This window comes from Crocodylus porosus, unplaced genomic scaffold (assembly GCF_001723895.1).
Source record: "Crocodylus porosus isolate Cpor-Errol unplaced genomic scaffold, CroPor_comp1, whole genome shotgun sequence".
NCBI classification, from domain to species: domain Eukaryota; kingdom Metazoa; phylum Chordata; order Crocodylia; family Crocodylidae; genus Crocodylus; species Crocodylus porosus.
The window spans coordinates 47,409,536-47,436,091 of record NW_017728948.1 but is presented as its reverse complement, the minus strand read 5'-3'; the positions used below and the strand labels follow the sequence as shown (position 1 = coordinate 47,436,091).

Genomic DNA, 26,556 nt, shown 5'->3' with positions numbered 1-26,556 from the left:
GAGCCAGGCAGGCGCTGCTGTACCTGTGGTCTCCCCCAGAGGTCCAGCTAGAGAGCAGAGGGGTGGGGTCAGCTCTGCTCTGGAGTAGACAGCCCAGTTCTGCAAAGCATCTGGGATACTGGGGGACTCTGATTTAAGTTAAACCAGAAAGCGGTCTGGGACAGACATTGGAGAAACTGATTTGACCCAAATTAGTTAAATCTCATCCTACATTTAACCAGGTTTATCTCATGCTGGTTTCAGCCATTTTCAAACTGGTTTATGTGCGCTGAATGTCTGTTCTGTTACAGGTTTAAACCAGTTTCAGATCACCTTAAACTGGTTTATGTGTAATGTCTGTCCCTAGCAATACAGTTGCATGGAAATTTAGTGTAATTGGGATTTGACTTCTGCTATTATGCAACACACCCGTGACCTTTTGGAAGGTAATTTCCTGTTCTAAAATTAGATTTTTTTTTTTTTTAATCTAGTGATAATTATGAATAAGAGGTTCCAAAAAATAGAGAAATTTAAATGGGAGTATATACAACACCATAAATGCATAGTAACTAGGTTTCATTTATGAAGTATTTGAGTGGGATTTGGGCAGCTGTTTCCCTTAAGCTCCTCCTTAAAATCCCTGAGTGTTTACCTTAGTTATTTGTTGACAGGTTACATATTAATTTACCAATGATTAATTGAAAGTTAAAGGGAAAGTGTGTTTGTTTAAGACCATTAACCAATTCCCAGTTTTCTTTCAGGTAGATGTTGGAGATATAGTTATAATAAAAGGCAAAGAGTATATACCTGCTGACACTGTACTTCTCTCATCAAGGTAGAGATGCCCACTGATGCTTACAGTGTAGAGGCTGGTTTCTCTACCTGCATTGATTCTGTGATTGCTCCAAGGAAATAAGGAATAAACGAAGTACTGTACACCTCTACCATAATTTCGCATTTAGTACTGAAAAATAAGTACTGTTTTTCTGAATCATCAGTTCCAATGTTAAAACGACACTGAAGACAATTGCTAATTTCCAAGGGATAACTAAGACCCTCCAGTGTGTTTTAACTTTATTCTCTTATATGAGACTGTCTGGATCGACTGTCTGAGCAGATGTTGGATGTCTGTGCTGCTATACTTAACCAGGATTACTTTTCAGTATTTTCATAGCACTTTAAATTTCTTTTAAGCATACATTCTCCCCTGGGCAAAGCAGTCTATTTTTAATGAATAATTACATTATTTAGCTTTATTATTATAAAAAACAAAATTGTAACATAAATTAACCATCATATTACCATATTATATTTTCCCATGTTTTGATGATATTGAGATTTACTTTATTTTTTACTATATATTGGAGTTGACTATATATTTCAAACCAAGATTTAATTGTATAAAGCTGTTACTACCTTTACTTAAAACAAACTATATTCAGCATACCACTGTAAAATATCAAAAAACATAAATACATTTTATTTTTAATGAAAATTATTAGAGGTTGTTTATTATCATTTCCTTGGACAGTTTTATTTATAAAATCCATTTAATTATGTGCAAGATGCATGTTTTTCAAAATCTATCAGCTCAGGTCATGAACCATGTGGTTTAAGAATGCTTTTGAAATAAGAATTGTAAAGATGCTGCAAACCAGTGTTTTAACTTGCTTTGCAGTTACATGAATCTATTTCTGGTTTAAAAAAAAAAAGAGGGGTGTTTATTACTTAAACATTTATGTATTTGAAGGTTTGAGTTTAAGTGGTATGCATAGTTCCACTGAAATTAATTAAGCCAATCAGGCCTAAATTTAAGCACATAGGTAAGGGTTTGAAAGAGCAAGGAATTTTGCCTATATAGAAAAGCTTGTGATTTGAAAGAAGGATAGTTGTAAATTTAGTATTTCTATTAGAGTGCATTACCACTTTAGAGTTACTGTGGAATGTTACTTCTTAAGGAATGTATTTTTCCCTTTTTATATAAGGATGTTGCTAGGCCCACATAATTGTTGCTCATGCAAGAAATGACTTGTCACAAAACAAAGAAATGGAGACAGACACTGCTCCCGCGAAGAACCATATAATAGCAACTTGCTTCTAAAATTCCAAAACATGTTGAAGACAGCTTTTTAGTACAGGTGGTAGAGGAGACAAATGTGGAAATGCTTCTTGATTTGCTGCTTACTAATAAGGAGGAAGTGGTTGAGAACCTAAATGTGGAAGTCAGCTTTGCTAACAGTGACCATGATATGATAAGAGTAAAAGAACAGAGAAGTAGACTTTGAAAAACTCAGAACTGGTAGGCAGGATCCTATGGGAGGTAAAAAGAAGAAAAATGGCAAAGAGACTGGCCAAACAGTGAACTCTTCAGTGATTTCAAAATGAAATACGCATCTCACAAAAAAGGATGTGCAAGAGAATACAGCTCAGACAAGGTTCTTTGGGTAGATGTGATATCTTTTATTAGACTAACTGAATAGTTGGAAAAATTGTTCTTCGCAAGCTCTGGCACAAACACCCTTCTTCTCCCGATTGCCTGAAGAAGAGTGTTTGTACCCAAAAGCTTGCAGAGAACAATTTTCCAACTATTTAGTTAGTCTAGTAAAAGATATCTCATCTAGCTGAAGAACCTTGACTGTCTATGTCCTTAGACCAACACGGCTACAACCAACAACCCTAGAATACAGCGTAAATATACAGAGATAATATTGGGAACACCAAGGCCCAAACTGAGGTATAGCTAGTAAGGGAAACAAAAGGCAGTGAGAAGCATTCTATGAGAATGTTAGAAGAAAAAGAGAGACCAAGGATAGTGTCAACCTCTGTTTAATGTGGAAGACGATGCATGATGCAGAGAAGGCTGAAGTATTCTGTGCCTTTTTTACTTCAATATTTATGAAAAATGATAGCCATCAAATGGCAAGAATAGTTAGCAGCAAGAATAGAGGAGGTAATGTTCAATGTAGTATAGGAAAAGAGCAGATGCCGGGAAAGATATTGGAGCATATAATCAAGGAATGTATTGATAAGCATCTAGAGCAGTGGTGCTCAACATTTTTTGCAGTGGCATAAGCACAGTTTCACATGTAGGGCCTGCCTGCTGGTGCAGTCCAGCAGGCTAGATCTGGCCACAGACCGATCCTGTGCACTGGATCTCACTGTGACCTGACCTGGTGTATGGGGGCCTACCATCCTGCACGTGGGAATGTCTATAAGTCCAGAAGTTTGGTGGCAGGGTTAGCTGCCTTGGTTCTGGGAGTAATTAACATTGCCACTGCTCTCCTGCTGCTAAATTTCTGGACCTGTAATTAGCCCTGTGGGCTGGATGACATGGATCCATGAGCTGGATCTGGGCTACAGCTGTAGGTTGATCACAACTGACCTAGAGCTGGTGCTTAACCTTTTGGCCCTGCAGACCAGATGAATGGCTTGGGGCCAGTCTGTAAGCCAGATGGAGATCCACATGTCAGGATTGGGTCTGATGCTGACCTTTCCTGGCTCCCACATGCCAGGATTAGGCCCCAGAGGCCCAGCACTGTCCCCATTTGGCCCTGCACGTTGGGATCAGGTGCCTGATCTGGTGCTAAGGGCCCAGGGATCCCTATGGGTCTGAAAATTTGGCAGCCAGGTAACGGTGCCACCACTCTCCCACCACCAAATTTGTAGACCCAGGGGGAGCCCTGTCAGCCAGATGACGCAGGCTGGATTTGGTGTAAAGTCAGGTGGTTGAGCACCCCTGATCTATGGGATAAAGGAAACAAGAATACCTAACATGGACTTGTCAAGAGCAAGTCATCCTTAACCATTTGGATTTCCTTCCTTCTCATTTCCTATCCCAAGGTGATGAATTTTGTGAATGGGGAGAGATGAAATATACCTTGCCTTTAGCAAGGTTTTACAGTCTCCAATGACATTCTCATTAGTAAGCTAAGGAAATGGAGTATGGATTTAACTGTTGTAAGGTGGGTAGGTTGGGTCATCATGCTAAGAGGTTAGTCATCAATTGTTTGAAGCCCAACTGGGAAAGGGTATCACGTGGGGTTCCCTTAGGCTCTTGTCCAAGTCCAGTACAGTTTAATATATTTGTTAATGACTTGGAGAATGAAACTGACTATACATGTAGTAAATTTGCAGATCACACTAAGCTTGGTGATGAAGCAGACGCTTTAGGGGGTAGGATCATGATTCAAATCACCTCATCTCAAAAATTGTCCAAAGTTAATGAGATGAAATCCAGAAAATGCAAGTATAAACTACTGCGCTTAGGATGGAAAGAACAAGTGTATAAATACAATTTGGGTAATGAGTGTCTAGCCTACAGTAATGCAGAAAGGACCTGGAGGTTATAGTGCTTTGAAATAGTGCACTATTAGTGGAGGGGCAGCAGGGGTGGAACCAGTACTATACTCTGAAGTTCATATCCAAATAGGAGCACAGTGGGCTTGCTTTGTCAGATGCTCTCTGAGACTAAAGAGAGCCCACACCTATCTTTTGTCAAGATAATTGCTTTATTGCAAAGCTGAACAAGAGTTTAGCTAACATTCAGATCAAGCACTGGTAAGACAAAGACCTACTCATGCCTGGGAGGAGAGGCCTAGGCCCCAAAATCTCTGTTCTCTTGCTGGCTGCTGGAATTCTCATCCTCCCCCGGTCAACACTCACAGATATGCAGTCACTAATTACATACTGGTATATCAGTCTACATTTTGATTTGGTATGTGTTACTGTAAGGGTTTGTAATGAAGATGCACACAGCTATGTGAGGAATTTGTGGCAAGGAATTTCATCCCAGTGCTCATGTGAGATGATTTTTGTCAAGTCTTGTCTTTATGTGCATTGTTTGACAATAACAGTTGGCATCACTTATCAGTTTATTTTATTGTTGATGCTGGATGGTATTTCTCATGGTAGTTTTTTCAGTTGGTTTGTTTCTGTTGCTTTGTCTGGACACATCTCCCTGTGTTTGACCCAACACAATGGAATCTTGCCTTCAAATTCTGTCTTTAGGTAATGTTGATATCAGAATTTCCATTATTTTAGTTATGTAACTGAATCAACATCATGCTGTTAGTTAAAAATTATAATTTGTTATAATTTTTCTACGTACGGAATCTAATTATTGGGGGAGTATTCTGAAATCCAGGGACATCTTAGATTTGAGTAAATATGGTGCACATACTCTCCATTGTATATAGACGTGAACATTATGATGTTGATTCAGTTGTATACATAAAATATTAGAAAGGGAGTGAGAGAGAGAGAGATTCTAACAGGTTCTTTAAAAACTTATGACAATGAAGATACTATAGCTGCTCTAGGTAAGAGTATTCAGTGCTTGATCATCTGCCTATTTAGAAATATCTTCCTAATATTCAAACTAAATTCCCCTTGTAATTTAAGTCTGACCTTCTAGTCTTGTACACGGTGCATAGTTGATTGTAGCCCTTTTGCTAAGAATGCATTATGCGTTTGAAGACTTGCCAAACCCTTCTCAGTCTCTTTTTCACAAAATAAATAATACCCATTCTTCAAAAAGAGACTGAGAGGGGTTTGAAAAGTCTTCAAACGCATAATGCATTCTTAGCAAAAGGGCTACAATCAACTGTGCACTGACTAGAGGGTCAGTCCTAAATTACAAGAAGGGAAGTTTAGTTGGAATATCAGGAAGATATTTCTAAATAGACAGATGACCAAGCACTGAATACTCTTACCTAGAGCAGCTATGGTATCTTCATTGTCATAAGTTTTTAAAGAACTTGCTAGGCCCTTGTTATATATTAATTTGAGGTGGCTCAGGGAACTCTTAACCCCTGGATTTTCCAGAATTTAAGATGTGTAAGTTAACTTTAAGCACCCTTTAAGTGTCATAGAATCATAGAAAATGTGTCTTAAAGTTATGCCACTCCAGGGTAGACTTATTTACATGTTACCTAACTCGTGTTCCACAAACGTGGCCACTTCCCAGAAATAGGCTACCCAAGTTTCAGTCCTCCATCATCCTAGGATGCAGTGTGTCCTCTCCTCAGTCTTCCTGTTCTGTGTGGACAAACATTCCACCCCCTGAACTCTACTGCCCAGGGGGTGGTACTTGCACCAAGCCAATCCCTTTCCTGCCCCCAGGGTTGTGACCTTGCTAGGCAGCTTACAGGGGAACAGACCAGTCCAGGATGGAGGGCTAAGGGTGTAGAGCAGGGAGCAAGTTCAGATTGGGATCCCCATGAACTGGGGCTTTTCTCCCAGGGCTGGACCAAGCCCCTAGTGACTTATCTGTGGGGCATGGGAGGCAGCTCCCATTGCTGCACACACACCCCCAGGGGAGGCACAGGAGGTATATGCCCTCCAGATCTGCATGAGGGTCAAAAGCAGGCTGTTACTGTGTGCTCAGGGCTGGTGCCAGGCTCTTCCAAGTGAGGGGTTTGGGCCATGGCTACACTTGGGGTAGGCAGGAGCAGTGCTGGGAGGGAGAGCTCGGGGGGACTATGGCAAATTCTGGGGTGGCTGTAGCCCCTTCCCAGCACTGCCACTGCAACCATGAGCACAGCCCCCTCCGGGGAAGAGCCTGGCCCCGAGCACACAGAGGCATCCCGCCTTCAGCCCATGCACAGATCTGGGGGGTACATGCCCCCTATCGTGTTATTCTGGATATATTCTGTTTTGTAATTTGCAACACAGCTGAATCAAAGTATAGACAGGTCAGATAATGCAAGTACTCTGCCCAAGTTAATGGCTAACTTGCCAAATGATCCATGGCATGCATAACTAATGAACAGGGAAGAGTGTCACAACTTAAGGGTCAATGCCCTTGCCCACAAGGACAAGACCTATTGTCAGACTCCTGGTAGAAAGAGTACCAATACAGAGGACCAACTAATTATTGGAATGGGTACCCATAATACTTGAGGCATTAACCCCCTGTAAGGAAGAATATTAACCTCACAATAACAAGCATGGTCCAGAGTGATTGGCAGTTACTTGGGAGAATTTCACACTTGCCCAGGCAGGAAGAAATGTTCTAGGGTAGAGGTGGCCATCCTGAAGCACAGGCAGCCTCTCTGTGGCGTGTGGTAGACCAGTGAGGGCACAGGCAGCACAGGAAAGGCAGAAGGTAGAAAGCAGGGCAGCAGATCAGGCAAGGAAAGGGGATTGAATGGCTCTTAAAGGTGTAAAACTAATTTATGGCACTACAGCCTTCCCAGGGGTGCACAAAACAGCAGGAACCGCCCCACACTCCTTGGACAAATTACTCACAGCTTGGTCCCATACCCCTCTTTCCCCGCTGCTGGGCTAGCCACATGCATGCTGCGACTGCTCACATTCATGTGACATTTATCAGCAACATTATTGGCCGTGTTAGCCAAAAAAAGCTGAATGCCAATTAATGTCAATTTTCCTCTTATCGGTGCCAATACAATATAGATCAGCATATCAGTGCACCTCTACCATCAAGCCTGGTATCCTGCATCACAAAATGATGAAGTGGATGCTCGGTGGTAGGGTAAGCAAGGCTCATCCAGAATTTTGCACTCCTTGTTCCTCTCCCATTATAGCTTTTGGCATTCAGAGTTTTGATAGGCTGCATTCCTGCTACTTTTTTAATAACTGCTAAAGAACCCTTCCTCCAAGAATGGATTCAATCCCTATTTCAAGTATTGCAAGACTTTTAAATAAAAAAAAATCTCTAATTACTTTTTCTGTATCATTTAATGTTTTGTTGAACCTCTTTTATATCTACCCCGAAGTGTCTCTCTTCTAATCTGAAAAATCCTGGCCTTTTTAGTCTCCTCTCACATGGAGAGGCCCCTCCATACCCTTAATTCTTGTGGGCCTTCACCTTTTCTTGTTTTGTTTTTTTTTCTATATCCAATTTGAGGTTTGAGGAACAAAACTGCAGACACCATTCAAGGTGTAGATGCACCATAGATTTATAAAGGAGGAAATCGCTGTTTTCTGTGGTGGTTGCACTTCACATCTTGATAGTTCCTAACGTTTTATTTGGCTGCTTGACTGCTGCTGAACCAGCGTTTCCAGGGTGCCCTTGACTGAATTTGAACTTCCCTGTCCTCTCTTTCTTTTAGCATCCAACTTGACAGGGCTGCTTCCCTTGCACCCTGCCCCTTTTTTTTTTGGTGTGTTGAGGGGGTTCATCTTTTACCATACAGGAATAACTCCTTTTTTAACTTCTCTTGCAAGAATCCCATGCCAAGCCTCCCTCTCTGGGGGATAAAAAAACAAAAACTGTCCATTTTTACGTCTTAGGACCTTCCCTTGCTGACCTGTGCTCCCTTTTCTTAAATTATTTCTTTCAGATAACCCTCCTCAAGAAGTACAAATGAGCTCAGCCAAACCATCCAAGTGCTTATCAACTACCAGTTACAATTTAGGCTTTCCAAATCAGCCCTTTCCAAGTTAATTTCCCATTCCTTGAATGATGACACAGGAGGGCAGTACAGAGAAGTAGTCTGGTCTTTTTTTTTATTTCCTTTAGGAGTAACGGCAAATGAAAGAAAAGGGACAAAATATCTTCTGATAAATTCACTGGTGGTGGAATTTATCATGTTAGAACATGCTAGAACTCAAAAGAGCAGAAAGAAAATAGCAAACTCTTCTGACTTTCTCCATGCAGAGGATCAAAGATAAATATTTTGCAACAGCAGGGACCACTGAGCTGTGTAATGCCCCTAAATCTATGCTTTTCCTCCATCCTCATACATGTGTTTAATTCTCTCCTGTATCATTGTTCCATTTGATGTAAAAGAATGGGGCAACAGTGCTGCGAAGTAGTTGGTTACAGCTGTCTCATTATATGGACTGATATGGTTATATATTACTCCTGTTCTTTCTTCCATGTGTCATGGACAGATAATTGGGAATATTAAAAAAAATTCGTTACTTTGAAGTGGGTGATGTATATCGGATACAGTATCCAGAATCTCAAAATTTAGGTATAGGATCACTTAAAATAAAAAAGGAATGTCTGTCAGCATGGGTCTAGGGGCCAGGCTGCACTTGAGGTTGCTATTGTATTTGGCTCTCTAGCAAGACATTTCAGATTTTTTCTACAAAATGTATCATAGAGTTCTTGATTGCGTTAGGCAGTTCTCTCCCGCGTATAGTAAAAGACCTTACCTCTTTTTGAGACTGAATTACCAAACGTAGAACAGACTTGCAAAAGAGTGGCTTAGTCCCATCGGGTTAAAAGATTACACGTGTACCAATTGGGCAAGAGCTATGGGAGGATAACAACAGAGAAGCACTTCTGCTTCATCTTTGTATCTGAGAAGAGAAACTAAAAGTGGTTATTCACATTCCAGAATTCCATGTTACAGTGGCAAGGTTCAACAATTTTTTTAATACATTTTTGTTGATCAGCAACAGAGATGCAACATTTGCATCTGTGGGCCAAATAAGTTTGCACTTGACTTATAGGGAGTTACCTGGCTCTGTAAGAGCTTGGAAGTAGGGGAAAGTGCCTTAAAATGACAGTTAAATATGAAAAGACCTGAAGAAGGCAGCTTTGTGTGAAAGCTTGTTCAAAACTTCTTCCCAAATGTACAGTTAGTACAATAAAAAAAATCACAAAAAGCCCTCTCTTCTAGTGAAATAAATTCAAATTCCAATTACTTTATTAATTATTCAAAGATGGAGCCATTAAATATAGATTTATTTGTCTCTGTATAATGTTGTCTTGATGTAAGGTAATATATCTGATCTTTTAGATCCATGGGCCGTACAGTAGAGGAATCTTGGTCAGTTAAAGGGGAATACTCTGGGTTTGTACAAGATTCAGGTTCTCTCCCTCCAGAGAATAGGTCTGCTTGGATTATCAGTTGTTTTGAGATCACACTTTACTACAGGCAGTCAGTAACACAAAAAATTGCAAAATGAGTTGTTACATACAAGAAAAGAGTTGTACCAAAAAAAGTTGACCTTAGAGTCAGTACAGAGAAAGAAAAACAATGTCTTGCCCTCTTTCCTGACCACAGTACACTCCTTGAGAGACTGCTATCAATATTTTCAAAGGCCAGCTTTCCCACTGACTCTGGCAGCTGGGCAGCAGGATATCCCTTCAAGGTGTGGGAAAATCCAAAAGCATCCTTTAGCTGTCAGGTGCTTCCTAACTATCTTCGATTCACTCCCTCCTGCAATCTCTTCTGTACCATCTATTCCCTGGGAGGCCTGCAGAGCCTCTAGAACAGGGTTGTCCAGCTGGTGATCCACGAACCTCATCTGGCCCCTAAAGAATTAACCTGTAGCCCCCAGGCTTCTAGTCCTTGCACTGTTCCCTCCGCCTCCATCTACTGCTACTGGTAGAGTCTCCATGCTTCCTTTCCTTCCTGTGGCTTCTGTTTCTCACCCCTGTGTATTGAGGTAGGGTGGGATGGCTTGCAGAGCTGTGGGAGCCCACAGCCATGCTGTTCAAAGGGACCTGGGAACGCTGCATGGCATTGTACTGGAGTGCCAGTATGGTACAAGCAATGGGGGTGGGGGAGGCACTGCATTCCAGGAGCCCCATGTCATTCAGCGTGTAAGGTGTGAAGGGAGGGGGTGTTGCCTGCCATGTGGTGATGGCAGGGGGAATGTTTGTAGTACAGCATGGCATGCATCCCAGGCAGGGGAATTGGCCCATGTGTGTGTGGCTCGAGGACCTGTGCCCGCCAGTCACTCAGAAATTGGATAACCTTGCTCCAGAACAATGAGGGCAAACCTTTTTGGCAGGTGTGCCATAAATTAGTTCCGCACTTTACTTGAGAGCCATTCAATCCCCTTTCCTTGCCTGATCTGCTGTCCTGCTTTCTACCCTTGTGCCTTACCTGCTGCTGTGCTGCCTGTCCCCTCGCTGGTTTACCACATGTCACGTAGAGGCTGCTTGTGATGCCTGTGCTGCAGGTTGGCCACCTCTACTCTAGAACATGATCCATGTAGTGATAAAAGGGATACAAAATAATTACAGCTTTTGGAAGAAATCAAACAAGGTTAGATGAACTATACTTGGAACATACATCTCTGCATAGGACACTCTGAATCCCCAAATAGTTCTTGCTTTTGGCATGGGTTGATAACAGGGTTAAGTTGCAACAGTTATTGATACAAGCTCCTGGACCTGTTACTCTTACACCATAATAGCTTCTGTACAATCTGGAACAACACCCCCACTTCCGGTGTTCATTTGTCCCTATGCCAAATGTGAGAACATTTTGTGGAGTTTGGGACTATTACCTGAAGGCAGGAGTGTCAAACTCCCTTGAGGCTCCAGGCCAGATCTGGACCTCACAGGCTGGATACAGTGTAGATTACAGGACAGAAGCGGGTACCACAGCAGCAGCAGCAAGCATGGCAGCAGTGGGACAAGTGGCTGCAGACCACGTTGTTCTGTGGTAAAGATGTAAAAACAATGATAGGCCATTTGGCCACGAGGCAACTGAGGGGTGTGCTTCGCAGCCCTTGGCTGTCTGCCTACTGCCAAATGCCATGTCCACTGTTGCCAGAGGGCCCCAGATTGTGTGGCAGCCCATGTGTGCTGCTGGCCACACACCCCAACTTGTGGTAGTCCAGTGATAACCTGTCAGACTAGATGGATTGCCTCTGCAGGCTGGATCTATTCTGTGGGCCAGCCGTGGTGACACCTTAAAGAATACATGTAGGACATTTAGGCTGCTGACGGGGGGGCAATCCATGCTTTACCGTAAGAAACAGCACATTACTTTGACTTGGTTCTGCAACCTCTATATAGGTTAGATGCTTCAGCGGGGCTTTTTGGCACTTTTAGTTAACACTGTAATCATGTATTAGATAAAAGCATCAAAAAGAGCCCTGCTAAAGTGCCTGGCACATACAGATGTTGCGTGATCCTGGTCAAATTAATGCCATGCCTCTTCTAGGCATGTGCTGGGCTCGACACCAGAGCACGTTGAGTTTAAAGTAAAGCACTGGGGGTTTTTTTGCATCTGAGCAGCCCTAGATTCCAGTCTCTGCTCCAACAAATGTTTGTTTTATGTATTTTATTTTAAGCAATGACTGATCCAGAGACTAAAGTCAGATTCTTCCCCCTCAGAGTTAGTGTCCTAACTGCAGGGCTAAAGAGTAATGCTGTTAATCTTGCGAATCTGAGCATTTTATGAAAATTGGAGGTTTCAGCAGGAGAGAATGAATATCCCAATATATCTCTTTGGGCTTAATTTGCCTCAGTAGGACACTATTCTCAGAGATGGAAGTGTTGGGATTGAATTGGGAAAATCCTGCTGTATTTTGAATGAGAGGTCTGAGCTCTTACCATTTTTTGACAAAAAAGAAAGGGTCTAACACCAGTGGGCATTTCACAGCTTTGAATCACAGATGGAGGGAACTGTCTACCTGCCACTTGGAGTAAGGCATTTAGTTGCCAGAAAGAGGAAAGTTTTTTCCTTTTGGCTTGCTTCAGTGGCTCTCTTGCAGCCTCCTGCTTTTTTGGACCCCTCCCTTAGGCATCTTTCTTTTTGCACATTGGATAGAGAGCCTAGGAACCTTTAGCTTATGGTTGTGGAATTATTTGCTTTGGCAAAACATGTAAAGTTAGATGCTCCAGTGGTCTGTGCTGCAGCATTGGAGTCCTTTTTTTGTGAATTTTATATTACAAAATATATTTTGATTCCTAGTATTGTCAAATCTAAATTCAATACTCATTTTAACTTGAGAATGGATGGCAACTTTAAAAAAAGGCAATTATCCGGTTTATCTCCATATGAAAGTTTTGTTCATTCTAGCGTTTTAGGAAAGTTAAGTACTGATGGAACTGCTGAGTACTGTTTTGAGGAATGGGGACGGGGGGAGGGGGTTATACAGTTAAGTACTTGAGTAATAAGCTGCCTGCTTTTATTTTATTTTTTTGATAAGATGCCTGTAAATTTATCAGATTTTTATGATACTTAAAATCAATGATTGTAAAAGAAAAGCAAGTTTATGCAGATTGAGCAATCAAGCAGATATTTTACTGTGTTCTCTGACCTGATTAAGATAGATTTTGAAAAATTTGTCATCAGACATTTTTATTAACATGTATTGTTTGGTATAATAATTTCAAACTTTTGTCTCTGTCTTTCTGTCCATTTGTTTTTTTCCCCTGTTACTCATTTTTTTTGTTCTAATCACATTTTTAAACTGGGATATGTAGGTGGCAGTAGGGGAAATAGTGAAAGTGACCAATGGGGAACATCTCCCAGCTGATCTCATCAGTCTTTCATCAAGGTTAGAATAAACTACAGTAGTTGCACAGGAAATGTGTATGTGGGTCCTTATACACCAAACCTGAAAAGAGTTCAGTTGCTACCAGCAAAGCTGTGTTTCTTACCTCCAAATTAAAAACACAAATGTTGTAGAAGTGAATCTTATGAAGTAGAAAAGGTTTAGCTGATAAAGATATAAATATGGGTTATTAAAATATGTAATTGTACTGTTGCACTTCCAAACATTGACAATTTTACCCTTCCCTTTATATTCTGTGCTATGCTTATGAAATTATCAAGCAAATTTTTCATAAAATAAACTGTCACTGTGAAACAATAGTATAACTCTGTATGTTGTACTTCAAACAAGTTGAGAGGTTTATACATATTTGTACCATAAACAACTCCTTGTTGTTCAACAAGTTGTATAATACTCATAAAAACATTTGGTATATTTTAGGACTTGTAGAGGACCCTCTGCACAAAGTTGGATGTTGCACACTCTCTACTGCATGTGATTTTAAAAAAAAATAGCTCTATAATTGTGTATAGTGCATGATACTTTGATATATGTCAGCTTTATGCTATCGTCTGTACTGTGACTGCACCTTGTTTTGTTTTTCCCTAACAAATGAAAAAGCCTGCCTTCAATCTAACTGTAATCTGTGTATTTAAATCTGCTAAAATAGTTGTAATTTAGCATGTCTCTCTTTGTAATGTCTTCGCTACTGGAATCTTCTTTGAAAGTGCTTCAGAAGTTGTTTGTATACAACTGTAAAATTAATGAATAATCTTAAACACAAGTATTGATTGAATCAGCTATGCACAGACTAACTACAAGTCAGTCATTTACGTTCTTAGAAAAGTGAGCCAAGAAGTCTTAAAATGAAAGTGAAGCATTTCATTTTAATGCTAGAATACTATGAAAACATGTAAAAATAAACAGCGCTGCTAAAGTTAAAAACATTTGCTGCAGTGGAAAGCTAACAATATTGACTACGGATAATCACTGCTAGATTAATTAAATTTCTTGAGAACATTCTAAATTTTCTGTATTTATTAATAACATTGACGTTCATATCTCTTTTTAAAAAGGAAAATGGTGTTGTAAATACTTACTTTATTTACTTTCCTGATCTTTACAAAAACAAAACTTAAACTTCCATGTAGAACTAAACATTGATACTTTGTGCTCACATATAGGAAATAACAGCTGACTAGAATGTTTAATATATGTCACACCATCATTTCTAGGTCTGTTTCTCACTTGCTTTTTGGCCATAGACAAGTTCCTTGACCAGTCTGTGCCTCTGTTTCCCTGTCTGAAAAAGGGACCTGAGAATGTTTTGGTTTTTTTTCCATCTTGGACCTAAATGCTTTACAAAGCATGAAACATTATATGTGTGTGTATATGTAATGTTTGGGGGGTGTAATATACATTATAATTATATAGATAGATATCTACAGGTATCTTGTAGATAGATAGATGTATAGACACATTTTCCCATTGCTAGATAATAGGTATGATACAAAAACCGTTGTGGTACATTGAGAAAATGTGATAAATTGAGAAAACAGCATGGTGGTATAGTATACATTCATGCATCACTTCAGATGTAATGTGTCCTGCGTAAATATAAACATCTCTCTTGTGAACCAGTTTTAGATAAAGAGAGTTAAGGTATCTTTAGGAACTGTAATAGTACACACTAGCATATTTCTTCATAATATGTGCACTATTATAACTTTTGCAGTTAAACTCTAGAAGGTCCAAAGGAGGGCCACTCGCATGGTCGGGGGCAGCAGGGCAGGCCCTACGAGGAGAGGGTACAGGACCTGAACCTGTTCAGCCTCCACAAGAGAAGGCTGAGGGGGAACCTGGTGACTATCTATAAACTACCAGTGGTGACCAGCAGGGAATGGGAGAGGCCCTGTTCCCCAAGCACTACCTGGAGTAACTAGGAGTAATGGCCACAAGTTGATCAAGAGTTGGTTCAGGCTAGGTATCAGGAGGCGCTACTTGAGTCAGGGTGGCTAGGATCTGGAACCAACTTCCAAGGGAAGTGGTGCTCACTCCTACCTTGGGGGTCTTCAAAAGACAGTCATCTTGCTGGGGTCATTTGATCCCAGCATTCTTTCCTGCCCATGGCAGGAGGTCGGACTTGATGTTCTGCTCTGGTCCCTTCCGACCCTACCTGCTATGAAACTTGAAATGCCTGGAATGTTCTAATCAGCTGTTAAAGATTTATTTGTAAGCACATGTGAAATTTGAAAAAGGATCAGTGTGTTTTAAGATGACTCTAAGTGTATTTCTTTTAAATTATTTTGATAATCTGTAATAGACATTTTCTGAAAATGTAAATGACTTTTAATAATTTGCAAAAAATTTATCCTTGTATGAAGTTAAGATGTCAGGAAGCCCTTGCACATGCACATGATTATATTTATCATTGTGTTCTGATAACACATGGTTTGTTTTTTTTCTTTAAAGTGAACCACAAGCCATGTGCTACATAGAAACATCAAATCTAGATGGTGAAACAAATCTAAAAATTCGACAGGTAAGAATGTATGTTGTCTGTATGCTAATTGCATGTACCATATTTACTTGCAGTTTCCCCTGTGCCCTAAAAAATTAGCCATTCAGTACTGGGAGGTGTGTTTTAAGTAGGAAAGCCAATTTCCACTTCAGAATAGAGGTGTGGGGGCACTGGAATAGCTACTAGCAGCTGTGCTCCTTTTCCTTCCCAGCCACATGAAGGATGCTGCCCAGCATCACTCACTCTGTCCTTGCAAACTCTGCTGCAAATGACGGTGTTAAAGCTTAAGCTAAGAACCTTGCCGAGAGAGAGAGAATATGAGTGACACTGAAGAGTAGAATTTGTTCCTAGCCCGTGAAGGCTGCATTCAGCCATGTGTCTGGAATTTATTTTTCCCTTCATTCTGCCATCCCAAACAAGGTGTACATGTCTTGTTGTGTGGTATACCATGTAAAAAGAATACTGTTTTAATACTTCATTGGCTTTTTCTCTGAATGCAGTCATTTCAGTGTAATAATATATTGTTGTTTGTTAAGACATGTAATGTTAATGCACTTGACAAAAAGGTGAATTTTTGAGGACCAGTTTGAAGTAAAATTTTCACTCTGGGAACTGATGAGTTCTCAGATAAAGCTTACTGAAGAACCAAAATTATTTAGGAGTCTAAGTTCCATTTTCAGAAATGACTTCAGGCAGGATTCAGGGTGGTGCTGGGGGAGTTGGGGAGGGGTATAGGTCATAGAATTGAAAACCTTGCATTAGGTTGCATGAGGTCCTACCCGTAAGCAGTCCAGTGCCTGAGTATTAGGTTCCTTCCTCAGGAATGAGTCAGTTTGGCCAAGCAAGGCACCTTGGGTAGAAAAACTTTGGAGATGCCAAGGAATGATTCAGGTTTAGATGCTTAGAGCAAGCAAAAGCAAAAACACTAAGACACACCTGAACTTCTGTCCTTCTCGAGACCTTAGTCATCTGATTCAAACTGTCCATTGGCTGGCTTCATTCATATGCAGTTCACAGTGTCTACTGTCAGGCTGCCCTCTGCAGCCTGAGAATGTGAAGGCACATCTCCCATTTACCCAGAGTGTGTCCTAACACCATGCTGTAGAATAAGCTATGTAAGGACTCTCCACCCTCCTTGTTGAACCTGGGTAACTGAGCAGCCAAGACTGCAAGGGTCATATCACTAGAAGATCAAAGATGGGGCCTTGCTTTGTAACCTAGTGCTTACAGCACTACTTCAGCCCTTGCTACCAGGATTGTTTATGCATTTTGTATTTGATAATTATTTTAAAACCAGAAATAATCATGGTAGCGGGACTGGAACTTGGGACTCCACCCCTGTGAGTGCTGTCCTCAGGCTACAGAGGCAGGCTATTTTTTTTCTTGTTTTCTGGACCTGTGACTCTTTTGCTGTCTTCTCTAATGACCCAGTTTCATTAAGAGCAGTGGAGAGTGCCTCTTAGCCTAACTCATAGTCTGGTGACTAGGGCACTTTTGGGAAGTGAAAGTTGTGGGTTAAAAACCCCTCAGAGAGGAAGTCTTAAAAGCAGCAGCTTTCATTTTGTGGGGCAGCGCTTTAACCATTAGACCAATGACTTCTAAACTACTCTTAAGGCTGCCACACAATATTAGTGCTGTTATGCATGCAGCTATCATCACATGGTTCACAAAATAAACCCAGAGATTTCAAATAAGGAGCCATGTGTCAAAAACCATTCTTACCTGTTGGAATTGGAACTCTTGGAGAGGTGATATCTTTTATTAGATCAATTAGATATTTGCAAAATAAAAACCCCTTTATTTGCAAGCTTTCGTGCACATGAACCCTTCTTCAGGCAAAGGAGAGTACAAAGATTGTAAAATTACTTATAGGTGTTTTTTGTTGTCATCTTTGAGCTCTTTACAACTTAATAATGGCTCTTTTGTGGGATGACTTGAGTCTACAAGAGTTGAGAATCTCTGTACTAAAGTGTTTTGGAAGAGCCTGTCAGCACCACCATCAAGCTTGACATGACTCTTGAGCTGAAGGTAAATCCCGTTAATGCAAGTTAGGTATGGTATAACTTTTTTTTTTGGTCTATTAGGAGAGCCCTCTAGAGGAGTGGTCTCCAAACTTTTTTGATTGCACACCCCTATCAGTAAAAATTTTTGAGCATGCACCCCAAAATATGTATATTTATTTATAAATTATATAATGGTACAAAAAACCTTTTTCTTTAACAAAAAAAAATTACTATTTTCTTTCCACACCCCAATGGATCGTCTGGTGCACCCCCTGGGGGGTGCACATCCCACTTTGGAGACCACTGCTCTAGAGATTCAGGTGGAGTTTAGGAGCCTCCCATCAACAATTTTTGCCATACAGCCTAGGAAGGAGTTAAGCAGTATAGTACATTGAAGTGTGATAATTGAATCATTTGTGAACATGTGCTGAAACTGTAATACTACTATGTAGTAGAGCTGTGCTAAACAACTGTTTGAATTTAGTTCCGGATTCAGCTGTTTCAGAGGACAACGATTCGTTTCGGTATTTTGGATCCCTGTCCTATTTTGTTTTGACCAAATCTTCTCTGAATCTGTTTGGAACGGGCTGGAAGATTCACACAGCCCTACTGCCCAGCTGGGCAGGGCGTGGGGCCAGGGGTTTAGGGCCCCAGCGGGGAACAGGACAAGGCCAGTGGGTAGCTTGTACAGGGGAGGGTCTTTGCCCTCTGTGCAGATGAGGAGACCCTTGTGCGGATCTCTGATCCCTCTCACACTGGGTTGTGGGGCAGGGAAGCAGACCACAGTGGCAAGCAAGCCTGCTGGTCCCTACCATGTAACTTGGCTCTGCAGGGAGCAGAGACCTGCACTGGGGGGGTCTCTTTGGCAATGTGGGGGTACACAGAATTGGCAGCAGCGGTGTTAAGGAGACCCTGGCGCGGATCTGCTCCCTGCACTGCACTGCTGCATGACCTGACTTCACAAGGAGCAGAGATCCATGCTGGGATCTCCTTGCTGCCGCTACCTACCCTGTGCTGACCCAGATCTCTGCTCCCTGCGCAGCCAGGTTGCGCAGCAGGGACCAGCACTGCCCAGCGCAACCTGGCTCTGCAGGGAGCGCTGGAGTCTCCTCACTGCTGCTGCCCACCCTACGCTGCCCTGTAACTTCTCAAATTTTCATTTGCAGAATTTAAATAAAACACATATAATACAGAAAAAGCATAAAGATAAAACGTAGCATTAGACTATCAAGACATTTGTGATGTAAGCATTACAGGCATTTAAAAAAAGGATGCAAAAGGGTCAGTGCTGAGCCCTGAAGGTGAATGCAAGAATTAATTTGGGACGTGTACAGTTGTCCACATGAGAGCGCAAACCCAAGGACTTTTAATTATAGGGTCATAAAGAGATTGGCAGTTAACAGTTATATTGTAGAAGAAGAAAGGATAGGAATTTTTACCAGTATGAAAATGTGGAAAGATGGAGGGATTTATATAATGTGATATTGAGATTTGTAAGCTTGGGTGAAAAGGGAAATTATCAACATCTCTATAGAGAAGAGGTAAAGGAGAAGATTTGTTGGGAAAAGTTTTGAGGTTCACTTCTTGGATTCTGATGGGGAAACAACATCAGTAAAGCTTTCTGCATATAAAGGCATCACTCAGTATTGCATAAATATAATGTAAATACATTCTAATAACTGGTGGGACAGTGGTTATTCTTAAACAGTCTTATTTATATCATGTTGAAGGCCAAATTGTGACTGCCAAGTCATGTCTTGCTTTTTTTAATGAGAGGAACAGGATGAAAAAGGGCTGCTTTCTTGTGAGAACCTATCTGCAACAGAATTTCTTTTGAGGCTCAAAGAAAAATGTCCTGTATATCTATTAGCTTTTAAAAGAATGCAGCATAAATACTCAATAAGACTGGACCACTTCCATGGTCTGGTATGGTCGAAGATTTCAGTTGTTGACCCTGTCCTTTCCCAGATCTTTTTCAGGAGTCTATTTGCACTGCTAGTGCTAGCCAGTACCTGTGCCTGAGCTTGCTGTGCTGGACCTCTGTACAAAAAGCTAAAGAGAATTGCTTTTGTGCATCATACCAAGCAGAGTCTAACTTATTATATACAAATTAACGTTTGCATTTATAATAAAGTAGTTTATAATATAATGTTACAATAAACTGTGTTTACAGGGTTTGCCATTGACATCAGATATAAAGGACATTGACAGCTTGATGCAACTTTCAGGCAGAATTGAATGTGAAAGCCCAAATCGCCATCTCTATGATTTTGTTGGAAATATCAGACTAGATGGGCATGGGTATGTAAAACTAAGAAGAACCATCTCAATGCATTTTAAAATCCATTGTTAATTTCTTGATCTGTGGTATGAATAACTCACTCAGCTAATATGGTTTCTTTTAGAGCTAAGCTTCTATATTGTTTTAGTTTGATGCCAAGAACTCTGTCTTGTATGGAAAATGACTTTCATGTACTAATAATTATAAAAATACATGGAAGTGCTAGTTATAAATTCCAAAGATCTTTTTGGAAATGTAATTGTCACATATCCTATGAATTTCTCTCAGCTCTTTATGTAGCCAGTCTTTGCCCTACAAAGAGGACTCTTAGTTTCTGTCTAGAATACACCATGCACCTTACTCTGTACATCCAAATTCTCTCTTAAATTTGACATTGATATGTTAAGTCAAATTGAATTTGAATGATCTATTTATGACTGCCAGTCTTATATCTCATTTTCCTGAGATCATATTTCTGTAAACAGAAATGACCTCAAAGGGGATTTTCAACATATAGATTTTCAGAGTTACTTCATAGGAGTTTTTAAAATATCGAGGGTGTTTTGTAAAACTAAATATGATCCATCAGTTCTAGAAAATCAGTTGTTGGATCCAAAAGATTTTAATTTTACATTTACCAGAACTTACTTTGTTTCCATTTCTTTAGTACTGGGTTTGAGAGGTATTGTATTACCCTATACACAATCTTTTTCAAGTTTGTGTTTAGTACTACAATGTGTTTCTTTAGAAAGTTTGTTTTTTTCCCTTTGATGCCATAACAAGTTGTAACAAGTATTTGTTTATAGTCCATCTTTATTTACTGATTTCTTACAGGTGCATTTCCTGGAGTTTTCAGTTGCAAGAATGTGGATCTATTATAATTCTACTGCGCTTGTTGTAAAGAAGAGAAAAACATTTACCTGTAATTCTTCTCTGAAGGTAATAATTATAATAGATCCACACATCCAAACTCTCCCTATCCATGGAAAAAATGTACCTTTGTTCTTAATTTCATTACAATTATTAAATTTCGTTAAAAAAGAATGTTTAGAGTACTATTGGCTTTTGTGCCTCTAGAGGCTGTAGGAGCACACCTGCTGGAAAAGCAGTTCATCATCTCAGAAATTCAGGTTTGGAGGTTTTGGAATGTGGTTTATGTGCAGGAAGCTAGTCTCAAAAGTGTGGCTCTAATATAATATCTACCTTCAGAGAACAAGAATTACAGGTAAGTAGCTATTTGTAGATCCTGACCTCATTCTCAATCTAATAAATTTGGGCTAATCTCCTTTTCCTGCTGCAGATAGTGAAGGAAGGTCAAACTTGGCCAGGCTCCTTTCTGCTTTCCTGTCATATTTTGCTCTTCTGACATTACAAATAGAGTTGCATTTCAGTGTTCTTACTTTATTCAATGCAGTTCTAGCTTTTCAAGCTGATTTTAGGCAACAGCAATCAAAATATTTCTTGCTCCTTTTTTTTTTCTTCCCTGCCTTGGAGACCATAAGTTTTAAGGGAATCTTGGTCCCTAAATAGGATCTCTTAATGGTTCTTTCTGTTTATTTCCCCCATACCTAGTCATAGTATGTTTGCTTACTCTATCATGTATCTTCTCCACAGAAGGTGGAGCTCTATTTTGTGGCTCTACACCAAAAAAAGAAGACCACAAAGCACCCAAATCTTCCTTAGGTTTCATGAGTTCTTGGCCTTCCCAACAAGGGTAACTCTGAAGCGTGAGCACGCCTACATAGTGAAAAGTGGTAGACACTGAGGCAAAAAAAACATGGTAGACACCAAGGCCCTCTTTACAGATTACATCTATTATGCAATTGATTGCACAATTAATTTAGACTGGCTACACATGCAGATTCACTATAAAGCCTTAAAATGGTCCAAATAGCTATAAATTTATTGCTGGAAAATGTATAAAAACTTCATAGCTGGTTTCTATCCATCTTTAATGTGCATTTATAGCCTGTGCCCTGCAGCTGGGAGAATGCAGCTGCTACAATCTCCCAGTTGCAGGGATGCATTGGGTGCCCTCACGACTGGAAGTCCCATCAGCCGAGGAGGCTCCCAGCTACAGGAATTTTTCTTGCTAGGTCGGGGGAGCCTGGGATTGGGCTCCCCTTTACCAGCAGTAAGGTGTGATGGAATCTGATTTGCAATCCCATAGTCACACCTGCTATGCATGCGTGGCATGTCAGAAGGCACAATTCGGTGGATTGTGTGTTAGATCTCGTCCTGCCTTTACCTGCACATCTAGAGAAGGCTCATTAATCTTTTTTCCCAGAAAAACAGGAGGAGGAAAAAAAATCTGTCTAAAACTAAATTATTACTAGCTCCCTACATTCCTGCTTTGAAGAAGGCATTATGTTGAGATACACTTAACAAAGAGAAATTAATTCATCAGAAAGACCGGACACTCTGGATCCTAAAACCCAAGAGGTTTCCATTGTCAGTGGCATAACTGCCTATAGTACGTGCTCAGGAGGGTCATTTCTTCTGAAATAATCCCATAGGCAGGAAGACACAGGTCAGAGTAAGAAGAGACTTCAAAGCTTCTTGAGCAGTCCTTATAGCTGCCAACAGTACTAGAGCCATGGAGTCCTGCTTCAACTCCAGAAACAGGAAAAAATCACCAGCTTGGAAGGAGAATGTTCTTTTCAAAGGATTGCTTAGACTGAGTTCTGACCTGGGCTTTGAAAGCATCTAATGCTGATGAAGATATCTGGCAGGGTTATTGAGTAAAAAAACTTATGCCTCACAATTCTGAAGTTTCATGTTCTACAAAAAAAAACACGTGGCTACAATTTGTAGAGACCAAAGCACTGGACCCTCAAGCTAAGAGTCCTCCTAACATGTTAAGTACTGATGGAGACCTGTGCACTTATGTTCAGCCCTCCAGCTCCCAGCTACAAATGCTCGCATCCTACTAAGAGAGATGTGCTGATTCATGAAGTAGTGAACTCAAAGCTTTGTCACTGTCAGCTTCTGGAAATCAAACTGGTTCTACACCAGTTAGAATGGCTGAAGTGTTGAGAAGCACAAGTACTCTATTTCTAACATGGAGGTCTCTGCCTCTTGAGTTGTATAAGAACCCTTGTCATGGTGTTGTCCTCAGCTGAGGTCTGCATCAGCATCAGTACTGATAAGCCTTATTCCCCACTTGAAACCAATACCTCTGATAGTGTCTCAGCAGCTTGTTTGTTTATCTGGCACAAATCTTGGCACCATGCTTGGTTCTCATGACCTTTTCATCGAAGAACCTTATGTCACTACCTTTCTACCCTTCAGATTCTGAGTCTGGTACCGGTTATGATTTCGACCCTATTTTCATACCCGTGCTGCCTGCTGGTTCTCGCTCTCCTGGAAGATCCTGTTGTTAGGTGCAATAGCAGGCATTTCGGCACTGTCCCCAACCAAAGTAGTTTCAGAGGTCTCTGCTTCCTTTCCTGTCCCCTCTTGCTTTGGAATCTTCAGCAATCTGTAGATTACAGAAGCCAGCTGCTGAATCAACTTCCCACTTATGTGCTTCCTCCTCACATGTATGTCTTCATAGTCCCCTGAGCCAGCCTGTTTCTCCAGTACCACTGTCTAGACCAGGTAGCTCAAAGGAGCTGTTTTTGTTTCCTAGAATTCTTGCTTCATACTTTCCCTTGGTCAAGAAGATTGAAGAATTTGGGGACTTATGACGAATTGCCACAAGATTTACCATTGTCACTTTATTTGCACCCTCTTCCCCTTCTTCCTGCTCTGCCAATTCTCCTTGCATAATTTTGGTAGAGCATTCTTCACCAGTCCAAGATAGAACTATATATTAGGGATGCCATTCTTGATCCAGTGAAAACTCTAGGGTTCATACTTGATTCAGCCCTACCAATAAATAAGTGGACATCTCTGGGTGCCTAAGAACAAGGGACAGAGACATAGACCTTTATATCTGAAAGGCATGTTCATCTTCTATTCTTCAGTTTTGGATTGACATTTATCTTTCTTGCCCTTAGTTTGTGAAGGATAAATCACAAAGTCAGCATTACAGATGTCTCTAGATGCTGCAGACATAGTTACCCAGTCTGTAACCACTGCTGTTGTGATGAAGAGATCTTCCTCCTGAGAATCTAGCCTCTAAAGAGAATTTCAGAGTTCTTTTGAAACCTTCCCCTTTGAAGGAGGTGAGCTATTTAGCTCAAATATTTGCTGAGAACTTCCATTCACTGAAACGTGTGAAAGTAGCCCTCCAGTCCCTGGAGGTACATGCTACCATGTTTAAGAGCAGAACTCAGTATTGTCAGCGCCCCCAGGAACAGGTAAATACAGTAAAAGTTATGTTAATTGGCATTTTACAAGTCGGCATGCTCAATTAACTGGCATGTAAGATAGTGAAACTGGAAGTGCCCACGGTGAGCACTTCCTGTTTCTTCGAGCCCCCATGGCCTGGGGAAAACCAGCCTGTGCTGCCAAGCCCCCACAGCCCGGGGGCATAACAGGCTGTGTGGGGCCCACCTCCCTGTCCCACAGGGCCCATGGCAGGAGCAGCAGTGGACTGGGCTGCTTGATTAACCGGCATATTTTATTATCCAGCATCCTGGATTCCTGGGGGATGCCAGATAACAGAGCTGTTACTGTATTCCTGACCTGCAGCCTTTGCATCTCATTTCATTCCCCACTGCAGATTGTTTTTACTAGACAGAGGGTGCATCTATATGCACAATTAACACGTAGCAATAAACTCCAGTATAGTTTGTGCTGGAGTTTATTGCTCCCAGGCCCAGCATTTACATGGGTGCCTGGGACCACAGTGTGTTGAGCTGGGGAAGAGCAGCCCCAGGTGACAGGGAGCCCAGGGGTCAGACTGCCAGTCAATGTACCACAGAGGTGCTGGTTAGGACATAAGAGCGCCACAGTGCAGGACTAGCTGGCAGGCAGCCCCTGCATTGTAGCAGTCTTGTGCCCCAGCCAGCCCTGGTCACTGTCTACATGTTTCAGTACATGTAACTGTTCTGCCATAGGATAGTACTTGTCCCAGACAGTACTGTCCTATAGCGGAGTCAATTAATTTACTGCACCCAAATACAGGAACACATGTAGACAGTGATGCTTTGCTTCAAAGCTAATTAGTCAGCTCCGTTGTAACAGGCACATATACATTCACCCCAAATGTTTTGCTCCAGTCAGGAGTGCATGCAGCTCTTATGCTGTTCCTGACCGTCCTAAAATATGTATCTCATTTTTTTGTTTTTGTTTTTGTTTTTGTTTGGACCAGAAATACTTGAAGCCATTAGGCCAAAAAGGTAGTGAGGAACTGCTATGTCTTTCTGAGTTTCTCATTACTGCCAGCAAAGTATCCTCTCTGTAATGAGCCACGGTCCAGCTGGAGCAGATTTTGTTCCAGGCCCCAGCTGAAAATAGTCAGGCTGAGTCATTCCTCAGGAAGAGGCCCCATCCACATTGTCCTATATAAGTTCAAACCAAACAGCAGGAAACTGTCTTGGCAAAAGACCACCCTGCTATGCCTCTGACCTCCTTGGAACTCCTAAACATGAGTCTGCTCTGAACCTCTGGCCTGGACCCTCCCGAATGCCCCTGATTCTGTCGTGGGCCTCCTGGGCTGGATTAACTTTTTGCCCTGACCTTGACCTTGTCTTGATCTTTGGCTTGCTATCTTGAATTTGACTTGACCTTGGCTTCCACACTGGTAAACCTGTGACCTAGTGTAATCTCATTGGACTGCTTTTGTGCTGTTTTCTCATTGGCAGCCACTACTCCAAGAAGGGAGCAGGATGTGATTAAACACACTGCACCTTTATGTGAGATTCTGTATTTTCTGTCCACACTTGTCCATAGGTAATGCTGGAGCAAACTCTTTGTGTACTGCTAAGACAGGTTTCTGGTCAGAGTCTAAGGAACTGAGACTACCCACAGTGAAATGTACATAGTTTCTTTTTGTATGCAGTTATCTTAAAGGTGTAGAATCTCAGAGCTTTAATGTAAATTCTGAGCTACAAATAATACTTGCAGATAGATTAAGAGATTAGGGAAGATATTAGTCACAGAAAAGTCATCAGGTAACAAATTTACCTATTTTGCTAGGACTTTGAAATACATTTTGTCTACCAGTCATTTAAAATCTCAAATATAAATTGGCATGACAAACAAAAACTCTGTATATTTCTAACCTTCTTACCCCTTGTTCCATTACGAAGAATTTTGCTTATTTGATGTATGCACTTTGAATAATGTAGATAAATTTGTTTTTCTTTTTCACTAAAAATACAGATATAAAAATAATTTATTATAGGTTTCAAACACATTTGTATTTAAATGTTTGTTTTCTGATGTACAGCTGGTGAAATTGCCTAAGATATAATAGTACAAATAAAATTATTAGAGCGATATTAAGAACTAATTTGGAAACTTAAATATGTAAAAGTATCAACTTTCAAATAAATATGACTTCTGTGGTCATCGTGGTGTCCTGTGACCAGTGGGGTCCCCCAAGGCTCTGTCCTTGGACCCATATTGTTCAACATCTTCATTAATGATGTGGACATTGGAGT

The 26,556-nt window shown here is 40.9% G+C and overlaps 1 protein-coding gene across 5 annotated transcripts in view; it reads left to right on the top strand.

The window, feature by feature from the left end:
* The window catches only part of ATP8A1 (ATPase phospholipid transporting 8A1), a 186,623-nt gene that overhangs the window by 45,957 nt on the left and 114,110 nt on the right, over positions 1–26,556 (top strand). For 2 of the 5 annotated variants that reach the window (XM_019552930.1, XM_019552927.1), the window contains exons 7-9: positions 13,127–13,200; positions 15,670–15,739; positions 19,895–20,022. In XM_019552930.1, coding sequence (XP_019408475.1) covers positions 13,127–13,200; positions 15,670–15,739; positions 19,895–20,022 — 272 coding nt within the window. Of the gene's footprint in view, positions 1–740; positions 815–13,126; positions 13,201–15,669; positions 15,740–19,894; positions 20,023–26,556 lie in introns of all 5 variants that reach the window. The other 3 variants (XM_019552929.1, XM_019552928.1, XM_019552931.1) reach the window with 2 other exon arrangements.